The 19,000-nt window shown below is 52.7% G+C and overlaps 1 protein-coding gene across 1 annotated transcript in view; it reads left to right on the top strand.

The window, feature by feature from the left end:
* The first annotated feature begins 763 nt into the window (after positions 1–763).
* The window catches only part of PARVB (parvin beta), a 113,458-nt gene continuing 95,221 nt past the window's right edge, over positions 764–19,000 (top strand). Inside the window, exon 1 of the mRNA XM_065945150.1 lies at positions 764–996. Coding sequence (XP_065801222.1) covers positions 882–996 — 115 coding nt within the window. The 5' untranslated portion in view covers positions 764–881. The remainder of the gene's footprint in view (positions 997–19,000) is intronic.

Below are 19,000 nucleotides of genomic sequence, written 5' to 3' on the forward strand. Positions count from 1 at the left end.
CATAAACCTGTTCACGGCTCTCCCAAGTCATCGAGGCCTGGGACCTGGGCCCCGGGCTCACTCCTTCCCCACGCACCTATCACACCTCACCCAGAGTCAACTCTGCAGAACCCAAGTCCTGCACAGCACCTCCACCGTAAATCTCTTCCTCATCTTATTCTCTCCTCCTGGGAGCCCGGACACTGTCCCCTCTGGTTCTCCTGCCCCGCCCTCCTCCTGAACACCCACCCCTGATGCCACACTAGGGCTCATTCCTCTGTCAGAATCACCAGGAGTTCCCCTGGGACAGGGCGAGGTGTGCAGGAGGGTACTCATGTAGCCGCACTGCCCGTCGTGCCCAGCTTCTGGAGGGCAGGCACAGGTCACGAGGGCTCCCCCTGACCCCTGGCCTGGTTGTGGGAAAAGCTCAGCAAATGAAACGACCCATTTGTGTTCTTATTTGATGTGCCACGGCTGTGCAAAGGTGGTGGCCTTGGCTGCCTCGCTGCCCGCACCCCCCCACCCCCAACCCCGGCGCCCAGGTAAGGACCCCAGAGTCCAGGGCTCAAACGTGTAGAACAAAAGGGGGCAGAGGGTCCGCGCGGTCTGTCTGATTGGCGGCATTTAGGAGCGGAACCACCGCTGCGCTTGGAGAGTGAGTGTGACGCGGCGCGTGGGAACTGCCGACGGCTCTCGCGGGCTGGACGTGGTGACCCAGAGCCAGACCTCGGGCGGCGGATGCCGCCGGGGCCAGGGGCGGGCGGGGGGCGGGGGCCGGCGCCGGGGCCGCGCCCTCCCGGCCACTCCCCGGGGCGAGCGGGTGGCGGCGGCGGCGGCGGCGACCAGGGCGGCTCCCAGACGCGCTGCTCCCGGCCCGGCCACCAGGGTCCCCGCGCGCCCCCATGTCCTCCGCGCCGCTGCGCTCGCCCGCCCTGCGGCCCCACAGGATGAAGAAGGACGAGTCGTTCCTGGGCAAGCTGGGCGGCACGCTGGCGAGGAAGAAGAAGGCCAAGGAGGGTGAGTGCGCCCGCCGCCGGCCTCCAGCCGCGCCCGCGCCGCGCTCCGCCCCGCGGGACCCAGGCGGGCGGCCGACCCGCCCCGCGCGCCCGGGCGCGCACAGCGCCGAGCCCTGCCCGGACCCAGTGGGGCGCAGCGGGCGCCACGCGGCCCGAGTCCCCGCCGGACCCGACTGAGCGGCTGCGGGCACCCCGCTGCCTCTCCTCTCCGGCCCCGCGCGCACGGTTCCTTAAGCCCGCCGGGCCCGCGCAGCGCGCCGCCGTGACCTTCAGGACAGCCCTTGACCCCCTTTAAACGCCGCCGGGCCGGGAACCAGCCGCCAGCCTGGCGGCGCCCGCTCCCCCGGCGGCTCATGGAGCCCACTTTGGGCTCCTGGCGTCATCGAAACGCGCATCGCTGGCTCCTGCTCGGGACAGGACGCTGAGCAGACGTGGGGACAAGCCCCCCGGCCCGCGGGAGACAGCCCTGCGCCCACCGCGGCCCGCTCACCAGCCGTTCCTTTAGCCTCCTCTCCCGCCCGCGGGCTCGCGCGTTCAGCCCTGCCTGGGGCCCGCTCGATGAGCATGTATTGGGCACCACTGCGGGGCGACCCTACTGCTGGGGGCCCGCTGGTTTTCGGGGTGCGGTGCACTGCACGGATTGCGCCCCCAGCCTGGGCGAGAGGGGAGGAGGGAAGGGATGCCCGAGGCCGCGAGGCCCGCCGCACGGACTGCAGAGGCCCCTCGATGCTTGCCTCCACGGGTCCACGAAAATTATCCTAAAAAACTTCCTGCCACCTCTTACAAGTCTTTTTTTTTAAGAGTTGTGGAGGATGTGACTTCGGGCCTCTTGTTTGTGTTCTTTAAACACGGCTGTTCCCCGGGCCTCCACGGCTGTTCCCCGGGCCTCTCCCAGGACTGCATTCCTGATTTTTCCCTTTGTTCTGGCCAGGGGAGTCTTCCCCCTGGCCCAGATTCCCTGTGGGTGAGGATCGGTTATGCTGGGGTGGCTGTGAACCAGGCTGCCGGGAGCTGCCCGTAGTCTGGACCTTGGGAGAGAGAATCCCCAGTCAGGGGTGTGCAGTGAGATCCTTAAACCGCCCGGAGCCTGACTGTGCTTTAGAAAGTCTTCTCGTACCTGCCAGGCGAGTGCACCCCCCTGGGCCGTGTTACCCCAAGGACAGGCTTGCAGGCTCACGTGGCCACATGTTAATTTCTCTCTTTGACATGTGTATTCCTGGGGATGTCTGTACAGACAGTGACCCACCTTCCGCCCAGGGGTGTGTGTGTGTGTGTGTGTGTGTGTGTGTCCGTGTCTGTGTCCGTGTGTGTCCATGCGTTTCCCACCAGGGACAGTTTTACCACATTAGATGGTTTCCCCTGAGGGCAGGGCCTTTCACCTTTACTTTATCAATGAAAAAAATGTTGCCTGCCATATCAGTAAGGGAAAGGATGTGGCATTGCACCCGGAGGAGGAAATTCAGGATGGAGACAAATCCTGCTGAGCAGCCCCTCCCCTGGTGATTCACCCCAGGAAGCGCGGGCACGCTGGCTCCAGGAGCTGAGGGGCGAATGCCAGGGGTGATCGCAGTGATCCAGACCTGGGCCGCTTCCCGTGCACTGTTGTCGTTAGTCGCTCAGTCGTGTCTGACTCTCTGTGACCCCGTGGACAGCAGCACGCCAGGCTTCCCTGTCCATCGACAACTCCCGCAGTTTGCATCGAGTCGGTGATGCCATCCAACTATCTCATCCTCTGTTGTCCCCTTCTCCTCCCACCTTCAATCTTTCCCAGCATCAGGGTCTTTTCCAATGAGTCTGCCAAAGCATTGGAGCTTCAGCTTTAGCATCAGTCCTTCCAACGAATATTCAGGATTGATTTCCTTTATGATTGACTGGTTTGATCTCCTTGCTGTCCAGGGAACTCTCAAGAGTCTTCTCCAGCATCACAGTTCATAAGCATCAATTCTTCGGTGCTCAGCCTTCTTCATGGCCCATCTCTCACATCCGTACATAGAAACCTACTAAATGCTTTAACTTGAAATATCTGGTTTTCTTTAATTAACAGTGATCTTTTGATGTTCAGACTCCCCAGTCTTTGTTGCAAAAACTGCTGCATATTCTGGCTCCTCCGTTGCATCTTCTGGAGCCCTCTCTCAGAGCTAGCGGTGTCCCAGGCTTATGTCCTCAGTTTTGTCCACCGAGTAAAACGTAACTCTCAACTTTGAGGCTGTGCTTTTTTTTCAGTTGACACTGTTGTACCAAGCAGATGAGTCACTCCTTTCCTAAGCCTGACATTTAGGATCCGGAATGTCTTTCGTTACTTGTATCAAGTCACACCTCCTAAAAGAGATGATAAGTGGCCTTCCCCCAACCTAGATCATTCCCGCTACCTCTCTGATCTGCAGATCAGAGGGACAGTGGGAATGATCTGTCGTGCTCACCAGAATGATTTCAGTTCCTCCTTATGCCTTGCGGCAATTATAAACACAAATGTCATACACTCTCCAATTCATTCATTGCCTGCCGTGGGACCCTAGGAAGAAAAGATGGACAAGGCTCTTCTTTTGTGGACCAGGAACTCAGTCATAATAAATAAAACAGATTTATAATAATATCTGCCAGGAAGAAGGTGTAAAAGTGCAATCAGAGAGGTGCCTGGGGAAGGCCTCAGAGCAGGTGATGTTTGGGCTGAGACCCGAAGGAACCAGGAAAGCTATCTCTCACAGAATAGCGAGTCAGTGGAATGTTGTGGACAATGACAGCTTTTGATAGGTGACATTTACTCCCTTGGAATATGAAGAGCAAATGCCTGAACTCATGGACTAGCCCCAAGTTCCAAAGCAAAGTGTTTTTCTTTGCCTTTGTGAACTAGCATGCGTCTAGAAAATCAAGGGCGAATCAGGTTTAATTTGAATATACCAAGAGTAGTCGGCATCATCCAGTGATGAACAAAATAGTCATGAAACAGCAGAAGGAAAGAGATATTTCTGTAGTATAGCTGTTTTTTTTTTTTTTTTTCTGTTTGTTTTGTTTTGGCCACACCACATGGTTTGTGGGATCAGTTCCCTGACCAGGGATTGAACCCAGGCCTTTGACAGTGAAAACGCTGAGTCCTAACCACTGGATCGCCAGGGAACTCCAGCTGCTTTTGCTTTGCTGTGTGAGTTAACTGGGTCCCCTGCCTCATTTCTCAAGATTGGGGTGCCTGGCACCCCCCTCATGCAAACAGAAGGTCACAAACGCTAATCAAACTTGGATGTAGGAATTCCAAGAGGACTGACCTTGGAAGGGTGCAGTGGCTTCTGTCTGTCTTGTGGGAAGAGCAGAAGGAATGGGGAGTGGGAGGGAGGCCGAGGTGCGAAGGCTGGAGAATGAGGTCCTGAATGATTGATGGAGAGTTGCTGGTCTCCCTCTGGGGCTGTTGCCTTGGCAACCTGACCTCCCTGCCACTCGTGTGGTTCACTTGGAGCAGGTCCTGGTCCCTCCCAGGCCCCCCATGGGAAGGTGCTCATTTGCCTGCCAGGGACTGGCGGGAAGACAGTGATTCGAGGTGCGCTGGGCGCTGCCAGCTGCGCGGTGGGTTTCATTTCCTTTTTGTTAGAAAGTCCACAGTGAGTTCAGGAGCGTGGGTGGAGGTGAGGGGGAGGGCGCTGGGACGAGGACCACGCTGCTGGGAAGTTGGGGCATTTGACACTGCAGAGCTTGGGGCTGTGACAAGCGCTGAGGCACGTATTAGGGGTGAACATCTCCTCACTTTGCCGGGGGAGGTCATGTTCAGAAATGTGTTCTGAGGTTTGCAGGAAGTGCCCTGGGTGAATTCATAGCATGATTAAGGCTGTGATAGTCTATGGGAGGGAAGCAAGTCACATCATGTGGTGGCCCGGCTTAGAAAACGGAACTGTGATGAACAGTGGGGCGCTGGGAAAAGTGGAAAGGAGCACTTTAAAAACCCCAAAACTCCCCATAGAAAGCCCAGGGACTGTGAAGGGCCACTCGCTGAAGTGGTTCGGTTTAACGAGCTGAATGGAGCAGGCCCAGAGGAAGACTCCCCGCGAGGGTCCCCTGGTGACCACGCGTGACTCCCAGAAGTCCCGCGGGCCAGGACGGGGTGAGGGGGCGCCCCGGGACAGATGCCCTTGCAGCTGGGTGAAGTCCTTAGAGGCAGGGGTCCAGCTCTGGGGCGGGGAGGCCCTGGATGGAAGGTGGGGACGGGCTCCCCTCCGCCCATTTGCCTGAGAGGTTCCCACCTGCCCTGACCTCCGCCCTCTGCCCAGACCCCAGGGCCAGCGCCAGGCTGTGAGAGCCGAACCCACCACGGCCGAGCCAGAGGCTCTGTCCCTCCTGCTTTTCCGGGGAAAGCAAGTGTTCATGAAGCTGCCGTTCCCTGATTGCTTTTCTTTCTGTAATTATATTTTTTAGAGCAGTTTTAGGTTCTCATTGTCAAATGACATGATGTGGAGCTTCTTTTTCTAGGCGTGTGTGTTATCTGTACATCTTTGGCAAAGTGTCTGCTCAGATCTTTGGCCCATTTTTTTTTTTTTAATGTATCCTTTATTTTATTTTTTTTGGCCATGGCTTGTGGCCTGCGGGATCTTAGTTCCCTGACCAGGGATCGAACCTGTGCCCCTGCCTTGGCAACTCAGAGTCTTAACCACTGGACCTGCCAGGGAAGTCCCGTGTTCTTTAAATCAAGTGGTTTGATTTCTTGTAGTTGAGTTTTAGGACTTCTTGGTGTATTTTAGATACAAATCCTTTATCAGATGCGTCTTTGGTAAACACTTTCTCCGGCCCTGCGACTTGTTTTCTGACTTTCTTCAGCCTGGTCGTCTTCTGAGCCTTTGATGCACACAGAGAGATAAATGAGCAGGATATTGGCTGAAACCTCAGGAGCGAGATCTAAAGAGACTCCAGGTGGCTGCGACTTTGCCCTGAGGGTTGAAAGTATTGAGTTGCTTTTCAGGGTTTTAAATAACTTCCAGGAGAGACCGTCAGTCAGTGGAAACCAGCCCTGCTGACTGCAGTGTGTCCCCGTTGGTTCACGCTGCTCTTTACTGAGTGACCAGCCGCGTGGACTCTGCTGTCCCCAAACACCGCCCCACCTCAACCCGTCTCTGTAAGAACCTGGACAGAGGTGCTGTGTGATTCAGCCTGGAAAGGGTAGGACTTCTCACCTGCCCACAAGTTACTTGCAGGACAGGACTTTTGCCCTCACTTTACGGTTGAGGAAACACAACCTTACCTGGCAGCTGCAGTTTAAACCAGTGGTTCTCGGCTTGGGCTTCCCTGGAGGCTCAGATGGTAAAGAGTCTGCCTGCAATGTGGGAGACCCGGGCTTGATCCCTGGATGGGGAAGATCCCCTGGAGATGGAAATGGCAACCCGCTCCAGTACTCTTGCCTGGAAAATCCCATGGACGGAGGAGCCTAGTGGGCTACAGTCCATGGGGTTGCAAAAAGTGGGACACGACTGCGTGATTTCACTTTCTTTCAGGCTCTCAACTCGGGGAGGTCCTGCCCCGGGGGACATGGGCACAGTGTCACGACTGGAGTGGCATCCCGAAATGCACTGGACAGCCCTGTGCAATGTCGGGTGACAGCGCTGAGCTGGGGAACCTGGTGTTTCTTTCCTGAGGTGTCTGCAGAACCAAGAGCAGGTTGACAAGCCCCAGGGGTGGCGCAGCTCCTCAGCGGCCCTCAACCAACCGGCAGGGCCTGGAAATGCCCCGCGAGTACCCCACCCTCCACCCAACCCCGGGGCTCTCGGCTCAGTTTCCTAAGGGGGAGAATCCGGACCGCCCACGGGGGCTGGCTACCCATGCTGGGCCAGCTGGTTCCAAGCAGGTGTGGCCCAAAGACAGAGTCACCGGGCCTTCTGGAGATAGATGGGGTGTCCCTGGCAGACCCCCTCCTCTCTGGACGGAGAGTGAGGAGACACGAAGACTTCCGTGAAGGTTCAGTGGAAATTGCAATTGAGTCCTCCATAATTGCTGTGGCTGGGAGATGGATGGGAGGTGGGGTGGGGAGGTGAAGGCCCGCTTGCCTCGTCCCAGAACAGCAGCGGAAGGAGGCTCCCGGAGCTCCCAGGACCTGAGGACAGAGGGGAGAGGATCTTAAGCTGGAAGCTGGGAGCTGGTGGCCTGCGGGGACCTGACCCAGGCCTGTCCTCAGGAGTCTGGGCGCTGCGGGGCCGGGGGCAGGTGTGGTGACGGATACCTGGGGGGACACCCACTCTGAATCGGAGGGGCTGTGAAGGAGGCCCCAGCTAACCCCGCTGGGGAAGTGCAGGCCGTTCAGAGCGGCTAGACTGTGGTGTGGTGTGTGGGCCGTGGTCAGCCTCAGGGCAGGCTGGAGTGGTCACCGGACCCTGTCATCTTTGGTGAATAGTGGGCGCCAGTGTCTGATCTGTATCCCTGCTACTTTGGAGAGTCTGGTGTGGAGTGAACTGGATTGGGGCAACTGGTAAGGAAACACCTGGAGTGTAGGTGCAGGCAGGGTGGGCTTCCTGGAGGCAGTGTGCGGGGCTGGGAGCAGCAGGATTCCTGAGACGTGAGGAAACCGCGGCTGCAGGACTTGATGTAGAGGCAGCTACCCAGAGGCTGCTCTGAGATGGAAGGAACTTTGCATAGAAACAGATTAGACGAGGCCTGCGGTTCTCCAGGGCCCCTGACCCTGCTTCCAGTTGCTCCCCGGGCTGAGGCACCTGGGGAGGTGTGGAGTTCACAGCTTTTCAGGGTGTTTGCATAAAGAGCTTATTGGGGCAGATGGCGACTTCGAAGTGATTTCCACATCCTCTTTTAGGCAGATCTCAGCACACTGTCCCACGTACCTTTGAAAATAAAAATGGAATAGTGTCTTTCTTTGCTGCAAGACGAAGGGAAGGGATTTATACTGAGTGTGGCCTCCTTTGTCCAGGGAGGTGGGATGTGCCTGGGGCTTTTTACTGACATGATGACCTTGATGAGGTGCAAGATGGTTAGGAAGAGATCACTACAGATCACAGGGAAGGTGGGTTGGACCTCCTGATGTGCAAGGAAGGAAAGAGGGTGGCTGGTAAGAAGGGGAGGGAGGTGAGCGGTTGAGGGACTGGGGCCATGTGCCCAGTGGGCTCTAGAATGTTCGGTGGGAAGAGAAGTCGGTGTAGGTCCTGTTTGAATCCCGTGGGCTGTGAGCTTTTCAACAGACCCTGCCATGCTTCTCCCTCCAAACCCTCTCGCGTCCTCTCTGAGCAGGGCTGCCTCTGCCCGTGGGAGCTGCTTTTGGTCTGAGAGGGGGTCAGTCTGTCAGCCCCTGCAGTGTACACACTCCTTGGGGAGTCACTGGAAATCACTCTTCTGTTTTCCTCTCTCTCTGTGGCTGAGAGGAAGTGGCTTTCAGTGGGGCTTGGTATGGCTTTGTTAGATTTCCTTTTTTTATTATTCTGTTTATAATCTTCAGATCCAACATTTTTCTTTGTTTGTTCCACGGTTGTCCAGATGCACCCGGAGCATTTCAGAGAGAAGCACGTAGGCACGTCAGCATGTCCCCTGCTGGGCTTTTTTTTTTCCTGGCCATCTGCTGAAATCTCTTGGAAACTTTGCTTTAGTAGAGATGCTGGGCCCAGAGTGATGACTTTGTGTTCATTACCTTTCAGTTAACTCTCTGTGGTTCTCCTAGCATCTTGGTTTTACCTGAGTGGTCCCTGGAGAGTCAGGTCGCCTTGGCAACCCCACACTCATCAGAGGAGCTCAGCTTTGAATTCCTGTCCCCAGTCTGTGGAATTAATATTTATCATATATCCCGAAGTTGCTTACCCTCGCGTTCCCTGTCCAGTCGTCAGAATAATAAAGGATGGTTAGCGGATGTAAGTGGGTAAGTGCCAGCTGTGAGCGGATTTCAAGTGCTCTGTGTGATGGATTTCCCCCCGCTGTGGTCAGCAGAGGGCAGGTACTTTTACCCAGCTATTTTCTTGTTTTCAAATGTGCGGTTCCATCACAGCAAACATGTACCTGAAGAAAGCATGTTTTCTCCTTGTATTAGCCATATGCTTGACCTTTTAGGTTTCAGATGAAAAATGGCTTTATTTTCTAAGGAGTATATTTATTATTTACCATATTATGTGGTGACTGAAGAGACATTTAGTAAGTCTGTACAGTGCTTAGTTGCTCAGCCGTGTCTGACTCTTTGCGACCCCATGGACCGTAGCCCACCAGGCTCCTCTGTCGATGGGGATTCTCCAGGCACGAATACTGGAATGGGTTGCCATGCCCTCCTGCAGGGGATCTTCCCAACCCAGGGATGGAACCCAGGTTTCCTGCATTGCAGGTGGCTTCTTTACTAGCTGAGCTACCAGGGAAACTGATGAATACTGGAGTGGGTAGCCTATCCCTTCTCCAGGGGATCTTCCTGACCCAGGAATCGAACCAGGGTCTCCTGCATTGCAGGTGGATTCTTTACCAGCCGAGCTACCAGGGAAGCCCATTAGTAAGTCTAGGAGTGCCTTATAGGCATTTGTTGATGCAGTGGTGTTAATCTGCTGGCCCGAACTCAGTGCTATTGGGGTGAGAATGTGAACTGCCGTCAATTCTAGGAGCTTTGATGGCTTCTGACTCATTGAAATGTTGCTTTGTCTTTTAAAGTATAGTTGATTGACGATGTCATCTTAGTTTTTGGTGTATAGCAAAGTGATTCAGTTGTACATACACAAGAGAAGAAGGGGATGACAGAGGATGAGATGGTTGGATGGCATCATCGACTCAATGGGCATGAGTTTGAGCAACCTCTGGGAAATAGTGAAGGACAGGGAAGCCTGGCTTGCTGCAGTCCCTGGGGTCGCAAAGAGTTGGACATGATCGAGTGACTGAACAACAACATGTATGTATGCCTGTGTGTGTGCTAAGTCACTTCAGTCATGTCCAACTCTTTTCGACCCTGGGAACTGTAGTCTGCCAGGCTCCTCTGTCCACGGGATTCTCCAGGCAGGAATACTGGAGTGGGTTGCCATTCCCTTCTCCAGGGGATCTTCCCGAGCCAGGGATTGAACCTGGGTTTCCTACATTGCAGGCAGATTCTGTACTGTCTGAGGCACCAGGGAAGCAAGTGTTACTTACTGATAATGTTGACAGGTACGATATTGACACAGAGCTGGTTCTTGGTAGGGCCGGGCTGGCAGGCCGTTTCCTCCTGACAGTTCAAGTGGTAATGACTGTCTGCCTGTGTGTTATGAAGGATTCTGAGGCTGCATCTGGGCTGGGGAAAGGATGCTGGGACTAAATTAGTGAAGCGTGTATATAGCGTGTGTATGGGCGGGTTCACTGCTGAGTGAGTGTCCTCCCTGGAATAGAAGCCTCTTCTCACTATGGTCCTGAATCGTGTCAGCAGCTCTGGGCTGCTTCCCTCACGGCGTGTCCCATGAAGGGGCTAGTGGGCGGTTGGTGTCAGAGAGACACAGATCCTTTAAGTCGTTTGCCTTTTGGGGAATGTTGGGGTCCTACCTCTTGTCCTGCCCAAGTGTGACCCGGAAGAAGCATGCACCTTGAGGTGTGTGCTGCCGAGAAATGGAAATCCCCATGTCTGTGTGGCAGCCGGTGTTTCTGAGCTGGGGTTCAGTGGTCCCGGGGGTGAGACCAGCTCAGCAGCCATCCTCCCCCACCCTGGCCCCTGAAGGTGCTTCCTTGCCAGCAGCCTAACGAAGCAATACGTTAGGTGAATCTGAATAGATTCTTATGTTTGCAGGTTAGTTGGAATGCTTGCTTGTCAAGCATTGTCCTTAGTCTGGGTCTTTGAAACTTTACTTGCTCGTCAAGCAGAGCGGGTTAGGGATGTTGGTTTCCCCAAATAACACCATCTTATTGGTTGATGCCTGTTGTTTTCATAAGTTAGTTATTTTCATACTTTAATCTGAAAAGTGACAGTTCCAAAGGATCTAGCTTTTAGTTTGAAAAGTGAAGAAAGTGTTAGCCGCGCAGTCGTGTCTGACTCTGTGACCCCATGGACTGTAGCCTGCCAGGCTCCTCTGTCCTTGGGATTTTTCAGGCAAGAATACTGGAGTGGATTGCCACTTCCTACTCCAGGGGATCTTCTCAACTAAAGCTTAAACTAAGCTTTTAGCTTAATATTGAGTTATTAACAAGGTGAAGATGGATTGAAGGTCTCCTGAGTCTCAGGGCTTGCTTGAATCCAGCAGTCTCGGAAGCAGCTGTCTGGTTCGATGGAGGCGAGGCCACCCTTGGTGTTTGCTGCTTCTCCTATCATCATGGAGTCTGCTCGAAGCATCCAGGTGCTGCTTTAGGTATGTGGGCAGAGTGTCCTTTGAGCAGGCTGGGGAAGAGGACACCAGGCTTGTGGTGGTCAGAATTCACTGTTGGTATAAATAGACTTGGAAGGACAACTTTCCCAAAGCCTCGAAGTGTCTTCATCCTCTGTTTTTGTTTTAAAAATTAATATTATCTTTCAAAGTAAGACCTGAGTGAATTTAAGTCTTAACTTTGAAAGACATACCTTACTTTCAGAGTAAGACCTTGATATATACAAGCTGAAAGGGCATTCATCTGAGAAGTGAGAGAAAGATTAAAAAAAAAAAAAATTACCCAGAACAGAGTCGACTCAGGTCGGGGCTCACAGCTGAGGCTTGTTGGCACCTGGGATATTCTGGGCACAGTGCTAGCCACTCCATGCATGACTCGGTTAATCCTCACGCACAGCTGGTGAGTGGGTACTTCTTAGTGATTCCCATTTTTCAGATGAGCAAACAGGGGCCCAGAGAAGTAGTCCTTTGCAGGAGGTTACGCTGCTGGGCCCGTGCGATTAAAACCTTGGCAGCCTTGGCTCTTGATCTCCACCAACCTTGTCAACTGGAAGAGCCTTTCAGATGCCAGTTACCTTTCTAGCTGGTCTGTAGCGAAGTCATTGTCATTCCTGGCATGAGGTCCACTCAGCCCCGGTGGTAGAAAGATGCTCTGGAGGAGACAAACGAGATCCACTGTGTGCTGAGTGGACTTGTTGGCATTTGCAGAAAGCAGACAGAACCCCAGCGACTTCGGGCTGCTCCAGGACTCAGGCCAGGCCCCTGCCACCCCTGCTGCCTGCCCGGCGCTCAGCCCGTCTCCCCATCCTCCTTGGCTCGAGGCCCTCATGTGCACTCTTTCTTCCGCCCCGTTGGCTTGCAGGTGGAGCCCCGTGCTGCCCACTTGCCCACCACGTCCCGTGCCTTCCTCCCAGAGGTTATGGGCTCTGTGGCCAGCTCCCGGCTAAGCTGGGTCCCCCGGCCTGGCGTGTCACCATCCCCTCTCCAGAGATGCTAAGAAATGCTGTCCGCTTACCGTGGTCTTTGTGTATTTGTTGTGTGAGCAAGAGGCAGTCTGCGTAGTGGTTAAGGCCGCTGGCCTGGGGACTTACTTTGGAGGTCTGTGACTCGTCCTGCTGCTCTTGGGGGCCTGGTCCTGGGCAGGGTGCTCACCTACCCCGTGCCTCAGTTTCCTCTTCTATAAAGAGTCCTTAACTCAAAGGATGTTTGGGGGAATTGGGTTATTCATTGAAATGATGTGGGATCACGCAATCACGTGGAAGGAAATATTCCTACGACTTGGGTACCAATTCCACTTTCTGAGCACCAGCTGTGATTCTGATGCCGATTCCAATGTGTGTGGGTTTTTATTATCCACAGCAAGCAATTCTCCAGCGCTAGCCGGTTGCCCAACAATTCAATCCCATTCTCTCTGTATAAAGTACATAACAAACAAGGACCTACAGTATAGCACGGGGAACTCACTATTTTGTAATAACTTATAAGGAAAAAGAATGTGAACAAAATAGATATGTGTGTTCGTATAACTGAATTACTTTGCTGTATGAAGTGAAGTGAAAGTGTTAGTTGCTTCATTCATCTCCGACTCTTTGCGACCCTGTGGACTGTAACCCACCAGGCTTCTCTGTCCATGGAATTCTCCAGGTAGGAATACTAGAGTGGGTTGCCATTCCTTCTCCAGGGGATCTTCTGATCCAGGGATCGAACCCAGGTCTCCTGCATTGCAGGCAGATTCTTTACCATCTGAGCCATCATGGAAGCCCTACTTTATCGTATGCTTGAAAATGAACGTAACATTGTAAATCCCTCAAGTAAAAAAAATTCAGACACTATCCAGAGATGGCATCAGATTCCACAAGTTAAGGGCTCAGTCCCACGAGACTGCCTTTGACTTTGGTTGCTGATCACAAGTTCAAGTTGTTACTTGTGCTTCTGACCGACTAGGTATAAACCTGAGGTTTCCACAACCCCCTCCTTGGGTTTGATCACTTTGCTAGAGTGGGTCACTGAAGTCAGAGGAACGTTTTACTCAGTAGGTTGCTGGTTTGTGGTAAAATTATGTGACCCGGGGACAGTCAGATGGAAGAGATGCACAGGGTGAGGTATGTGGGAAGGGGTGCCTCCCCAGTACCTACTTTGTTCACCAGCCTGGAGCCTCTGTGGACCCAGTCCTTCTGGGCTTTTATAAAGGCTCCATTATGTAGGCACGGGTGATTAACTCCCTGACCACTGGAGACTGGGCAGGTCCATCTCTAGCCCTTCTCTCCTGCCCGGAAGTTTGGTGGAGTGCCTGCAAGTACCACCTTTCTGATCGCATGGTTGGTTCCTCTGGCCTCCACCCCCCATCCTTAGGGGCTTTGCACAAGTTGCCGCATTCACCTAAGATGCCTTTGTTGCTCTCATCACTTAGGAAATTCCTAGGGTTTAGGATCTAGGGCCAGGAATTTGGATGAAGATCAGATATAGGTATTTCTTATTACAAACCACCATGATCACAATTTCCAAAGCACATGTCTGATAAAGGACTGGTGTCCAGGATATGGAAAGAACGCCTTCAACTGATAATAGAAAGACAACCCAGTAAAAGAATAAAGGTTTGAACAGATGCTGCATCTGAGACGATGTGCAGATGACCAGCATGCGTCTGGAAAAGACCTCAGCTCAGCATCGTTAGTCACCCGGGAAACGAACCACAGATTAGAAGCAGAGAGACACACGCCACACCTGCCCGCACGGCTGAAATGATCCCACCGCAGTTCAGGCGGAAAGTGGGGCAGACGGAAGGCTCATACACGCTGGAGGTGGGGTTTACAGTGGAGCCGAGGCTTAGGGTCTCAGTTTGGTAGTTTCTTGAAAAACTAAACCTCTCTCCTCCCTGTGACCCAGCAGTTCCGAGATGAGATACTCAAAGACATAGAAACCTGTGTCCTTATGAAGCCTTGTAGCAGAATGTTTATAATAGCTTTTTTCACGATAACCTAACCACGGAGACAGCTCGGCCGCCCGTCAACAGGAGGATGGAGAGGTGGGTGGGGCTCCTGGGAGTGAGGGGGAGCAGGTGACCGGTGTGCACAGCCCCGTGACTCTCAAAGCCGCTGTGCCGAGCAGAAGAAGCAGGCCAAGGAGTGCTCACCGTGACCCCGTTTCTCAGGAGGAGGAGGTCTAGATGGACACAGCTAATCTCTGCTGGTTGCCTCGGGGGTGGGCTGGAACCTGGCTGGGGAGGGGGAGATAGCATCCTCTGTTACTGTGAGGATGTCCTCTATCTTGATGGGGATGTCCTCTATCTTGATGTGCATTTCAAGGTATGCACATTTCAACTCGGAAAAAAAGAATTATAAATAAATACAGCGCTCTAGATAGAGATATGTAAGTTTCGGGGCAGAGTCTCTCTGTCTGCAGTTTACTCTGAAATGCATGGACGTTACGATGGTGTGGCAGCTGATCACAGAGATGTCCCCAGAGATGTCCACTTCCTGTTACCCAGAGTCTTAACTCCATCACCTGACATGGTCAGAAAGACTTAGCAGATGTGATTGAGTTGAGGGGCTTGGGTGGGGCGATGATCCTGGATTATCCGGGTGGGCACAGGGTCCTTATAGGAGGAAGGCAGGGGGTCTGTGTAAGGGAAAGAGATGTGTCAGTGGAAACAAGCTGGAGCGATGCAGGACCACAAGCCAGGGAACGTGGGCTCCTGTCGAAGCTGGAAAAACCAAGAAACAGTTTCTCCTACACCTGCCAGAGGGAACACAGCCCTCTTGACACCACGGTGTTAGCCTGCGAAATTTAGGTCCTTGTTGGTTATGTATTTTACACAGAGAGAGCCAAATTGAATTGTTAGGCAGCAGGCCAGCACTCGAGAATTGCTTGATGTGGACAAAAACCCCACACACATTGGAACTGGTGTTAGAATCACAGCTGGTGCTCAGAAGTGGAATTGGTACCCGAGTCAATTGGACTTCTGACCCTCTAGAACTCTACGGTAATAAATATATGTTGTTTTAAGCCACTGCATTTGTTGCAATTTGTTAAGGCAGCCACAGGCAACTAATACAGATAGATTGCTAGATAGTTAGAGCGATGGATCGATGGATACACAGTGAAATAATTACAGAAAAATGTTAGACTCCGGGCAGTGGTGTACAGATGTTCATGGTCAAGTTCCTTATATGTTTCTGCACACTTGAAAATTATAATCGTGAACATTGAGGAGAACGCCTGGGCTCGCACATCATGAGCTCTACCTAGATGTCAGCCATCGGTCTCACCGAAATTACCGTTGTGGCCACTCCCCACTGTATCCATCAAATACAGAACAGGTGCAGAAAGTGAAGGCTGCAGGCGGCAGTAACTGAACAGAAAGAGTAGAATGTAAGGAGACCGTCATGGCCTATTAATATTTGGGTAGTTGCTTGCATTTATTTAAGAAAACTTGAGAGAAGAACTCAAGTGGAGGGACTTCCCTGGTGGTCCAGTGGCTGAGACTCCTTGCCCCTGACACAGGGCGCCGGGTTCCATCCCCGGCCGGGGAACTAGATCCTGCAGCTAAGGATCCCTAGTGCCGCAGGGAAGGTCAAAGATGCCGTGTGCCGAAACGAAGACCCGGTGCAGCCAAATAAATACATACTTAAAAAAGAACCTGAGGGAAGGGAGGAGAGCTCAGAAGCTAGAGCACAGTTGATGTGTTGGGTTAACCAAAAAGTTCACTCAGAGTTTTCCATCGCATCTCATGGAAAAACCTCAGTGGGCTTTCTGGCCGGCACAGTAACGTCTGCCAGTCGTCCGATCGGGTCCAGGCAGCAGACCTGCCCGGATGTGCAGAGATGGGCCAGGAGACCAGGTGTCCCCGGGGTTGCACTTCCTGCTCAAACTCCCCGAGCTGCGACTGTTTCTGGGAACAAAGTCTCCACTTTGTTAGGGGAAGAGGGTGTTTTGGTTAAGTCGATCTAGAAAACATATTATTAGTATAATGAGATTTTAATGATTTGAAATTTTGTTGGAGACGCACACAGCCTTTCAATCTTATTGTGTGCAGCTGGGCTTGGTTGTATTTTATTTTTTGCTCGGGCCCCGTCACAAGGACACATTTCTACCATTATTATTTAGATTTTCTTTCTGAGAGCCCCGCTTGTAGGCTGCTCTTAATTTTCTTGTTTAGAAAAATCCCTTGGAAGAAAAGAATATCCTTTCTGTAAACACTTAGCTGGCTTGATCAGAAGCAGAGTGTGAGTGCTGTCACTGAAGAAATTGATGTTTGTTTAAGGGTTGTGCCAGGTCTTTGCTCCTTGTTCGAGATTGCCACGAAATGGAGACAGCCCAGACATCCATCAACAGCAGAATGGAAACACAGTGTGGCCTCTCCGTATGGTGGAACGTGGTGATGGTTTTTTAGTCGCTGAGCTGTGTCTGATCCTATGGACTGTAGCCTGCCAGGTTCCTCTGTCCCTGGGATTCTCCAGGCAAGAATACTGGAGTGGGTTGCCATGTCTTGCTCCAGGGGATCTTCCTGACCCCGGGATCAAACCCCAATCTCCTGCATCGCAAGCCCATTCTTTACCGCTGAGCCACCAGGGAAGCCGCATGTGGTGGAACACTATTTGTCAGTAAAAAGAAGCGATGTGCTGACACAGGCTGCACTATGGATCAGCCTTGAAATCCTGATGCTCAGTGAAAGAAGCCAGACGCAGAAGGCCACATGTTGTACAGTACCTTTTGAACGGCGTGTCCAGAATAGGCAAATCCACAGAGACAGGAACTGGGCTAGTGATTGACAGGGGCCGTGGGCAGGAGAGACAGGAGTGACTGCTGTCAGGGCCCAGGGCTTCTTCATGGGGAGACGGGAATGTTATTAAATTGATTGCGGTGATGTTTCCAAAATTCTGTGAATAGACCCCAAATCATTGAATTCACCCCAAAGGGTAAATTGCATGGAATGTGAATTCTATCTCAATCAAGCTGTCAAAAAAAAAAAAAAAAAAAAAAGTGTGGGCTGAGAGCAGAATCTCAGAACTTGTCCCGCTTCCTCCCACGTAGATCAGCGTCCCTGCCTGTTTCTGAGGCGGGATCCTTAGCCTGGAGGGGAGGATGGGATCCTCCATGAAGCATGTGGACTTTTCCTATATGATTCTGCTTCGTGTCACTGGAGAAATGTGCCGATCATAAGCTTACAGAACTGATTTGATGACCCCCGGGGTCAAGACGATGATTTTGAAATGATGCTCTGAGAGATTCAGGGAGGGGGAATGAGCCCACATGTGTTAGGGGCCTGAGTACTTCTGAGGGGTCTTATTGTTGGCACAGGTGTCTCGTGGGGCTTCCCAGGCTGCTGAGGGGCCTGCCTGCCCATAGAGGAGATATAAGAGATGCGGGTTCCATCCCTGGGTGGGAAAGATCCCCTGGAGGAGGGCATGGCAACCCCCTCCAGCATTCTTGCCTGGAGAATCCCCATGGACAGAGGAGCCTGGCAGGCTGCTTTCCATGGGGTTCCAGAGAGTCAGACAGGACTGAACGACTCACAATTTCAGTTTCCCTGGTGTCCAGTGCCCGGCTTCTCATCTCTTGTTTGTTCATTGTGATTCGTTAATCTTTGAGCCTTCCAGGCACACTGTCATTCATCAGCGCATTCTCTTAGCTCCCTCGAGACCAGCTACCACGGTGGGATGGGTGACCAGTGGAGTGACCTTGAGCTCTTGTGGTGTTGATTCTCCCTTCGCTCTTCCTGTCCACTTTTTGAAAAAGGAAAAGTGAAAGTCGCTCAGTCGTGTCCAACTCTTTGAGACCCCCTGGACTGTAGCCCACCAGGCTCCTCTGTCCTTGGAATTCTCCAGGCAAGAATACTGGAGTATTCTGGCCTGCATACTGGCCATTTCCTTCTTCAGGGGATCTTCCTGACCCAGGGATCGAACCTGAGTCTCCCACATTGCAACCAGATGCCTTACCGTCTCAGTCACCAGGGAAGCCCACTCTTTCCTCCCCATTGAGTGAACACCAGTTCACTGTTGGCTGAGGGTGTATTTTGGGATCTGTGTGTCCAGGCTGTGTGCCAGCATCACACTGTATGTAGCTTCGTAGTAAATTTCCTCCACTTTGTTCTTGCTGTTTCAAGATTGTTTTGGATCTTCAGGGTCTTTTGAGAGTCCGTATGAATTTTAGGGTGGATGTTGTATTTCTGTAAGAATTGTTGTTGGGATTTTGGTAGGGATTGCATTGAATTTCAAAACTGGGTAGGACTGTCATCTGAACAATACTAAGTCTTCCAGTCCAGGAACACAGGATATCTTTCTGTTTGTTTAGGTCTTTCTTCCTTAGTGTCCTCCGGCAGGGATGTGTAGTCCTCAGCGTGTAGGTTTGCCTCCTTGGTTAGATTTGTCCCCGGTGGTCCATCTCTGGATGCTGTTGTAACTGGAACTGTTTTGTGTGCCAGGTGTTGACTGGTTCCTGCGCTTCAGGGCCCCCCTCTCTTGCTCACTTGCCTGGTTCTTACCATTTGCTGAGGTCTTGCTCTTGAGATTCCCTTGGACAGCAAGGAGATCCAACCAGTCCATCCTAAAGGAGATCAGTCCTGGGTGTTCATTGGAAGGATTGATGCTGAAGCTGAAACTCCAGTACTTTGGCCACCTGATGCGAAGAGCTGACTCATTGGAAAAGACCCTGATGCTGGGAAAGATTGGAGGCAGGAGGAGAAGGGGACGACAGAGGATGAGATGGTTGGATGGCATCGCCGACTCGATGGGCATGAGTTTGAGT

The sequence above is a fragment of the Muntiacus reevesi genome, chromosome 1 (genome assembly GCF_963930625.1).
Source record: "Muntiacus reevesi chromosome 1, mMunRee1.1, whole genome shotgun sequence".
NCBI classification, from domain to species: domain Eukaryota; kingdom Metazoa; phylum Chordata; class Mammalia; order Artiodactyla; family Cervidae; genus Muntiacus; species Muntiacus reevesi.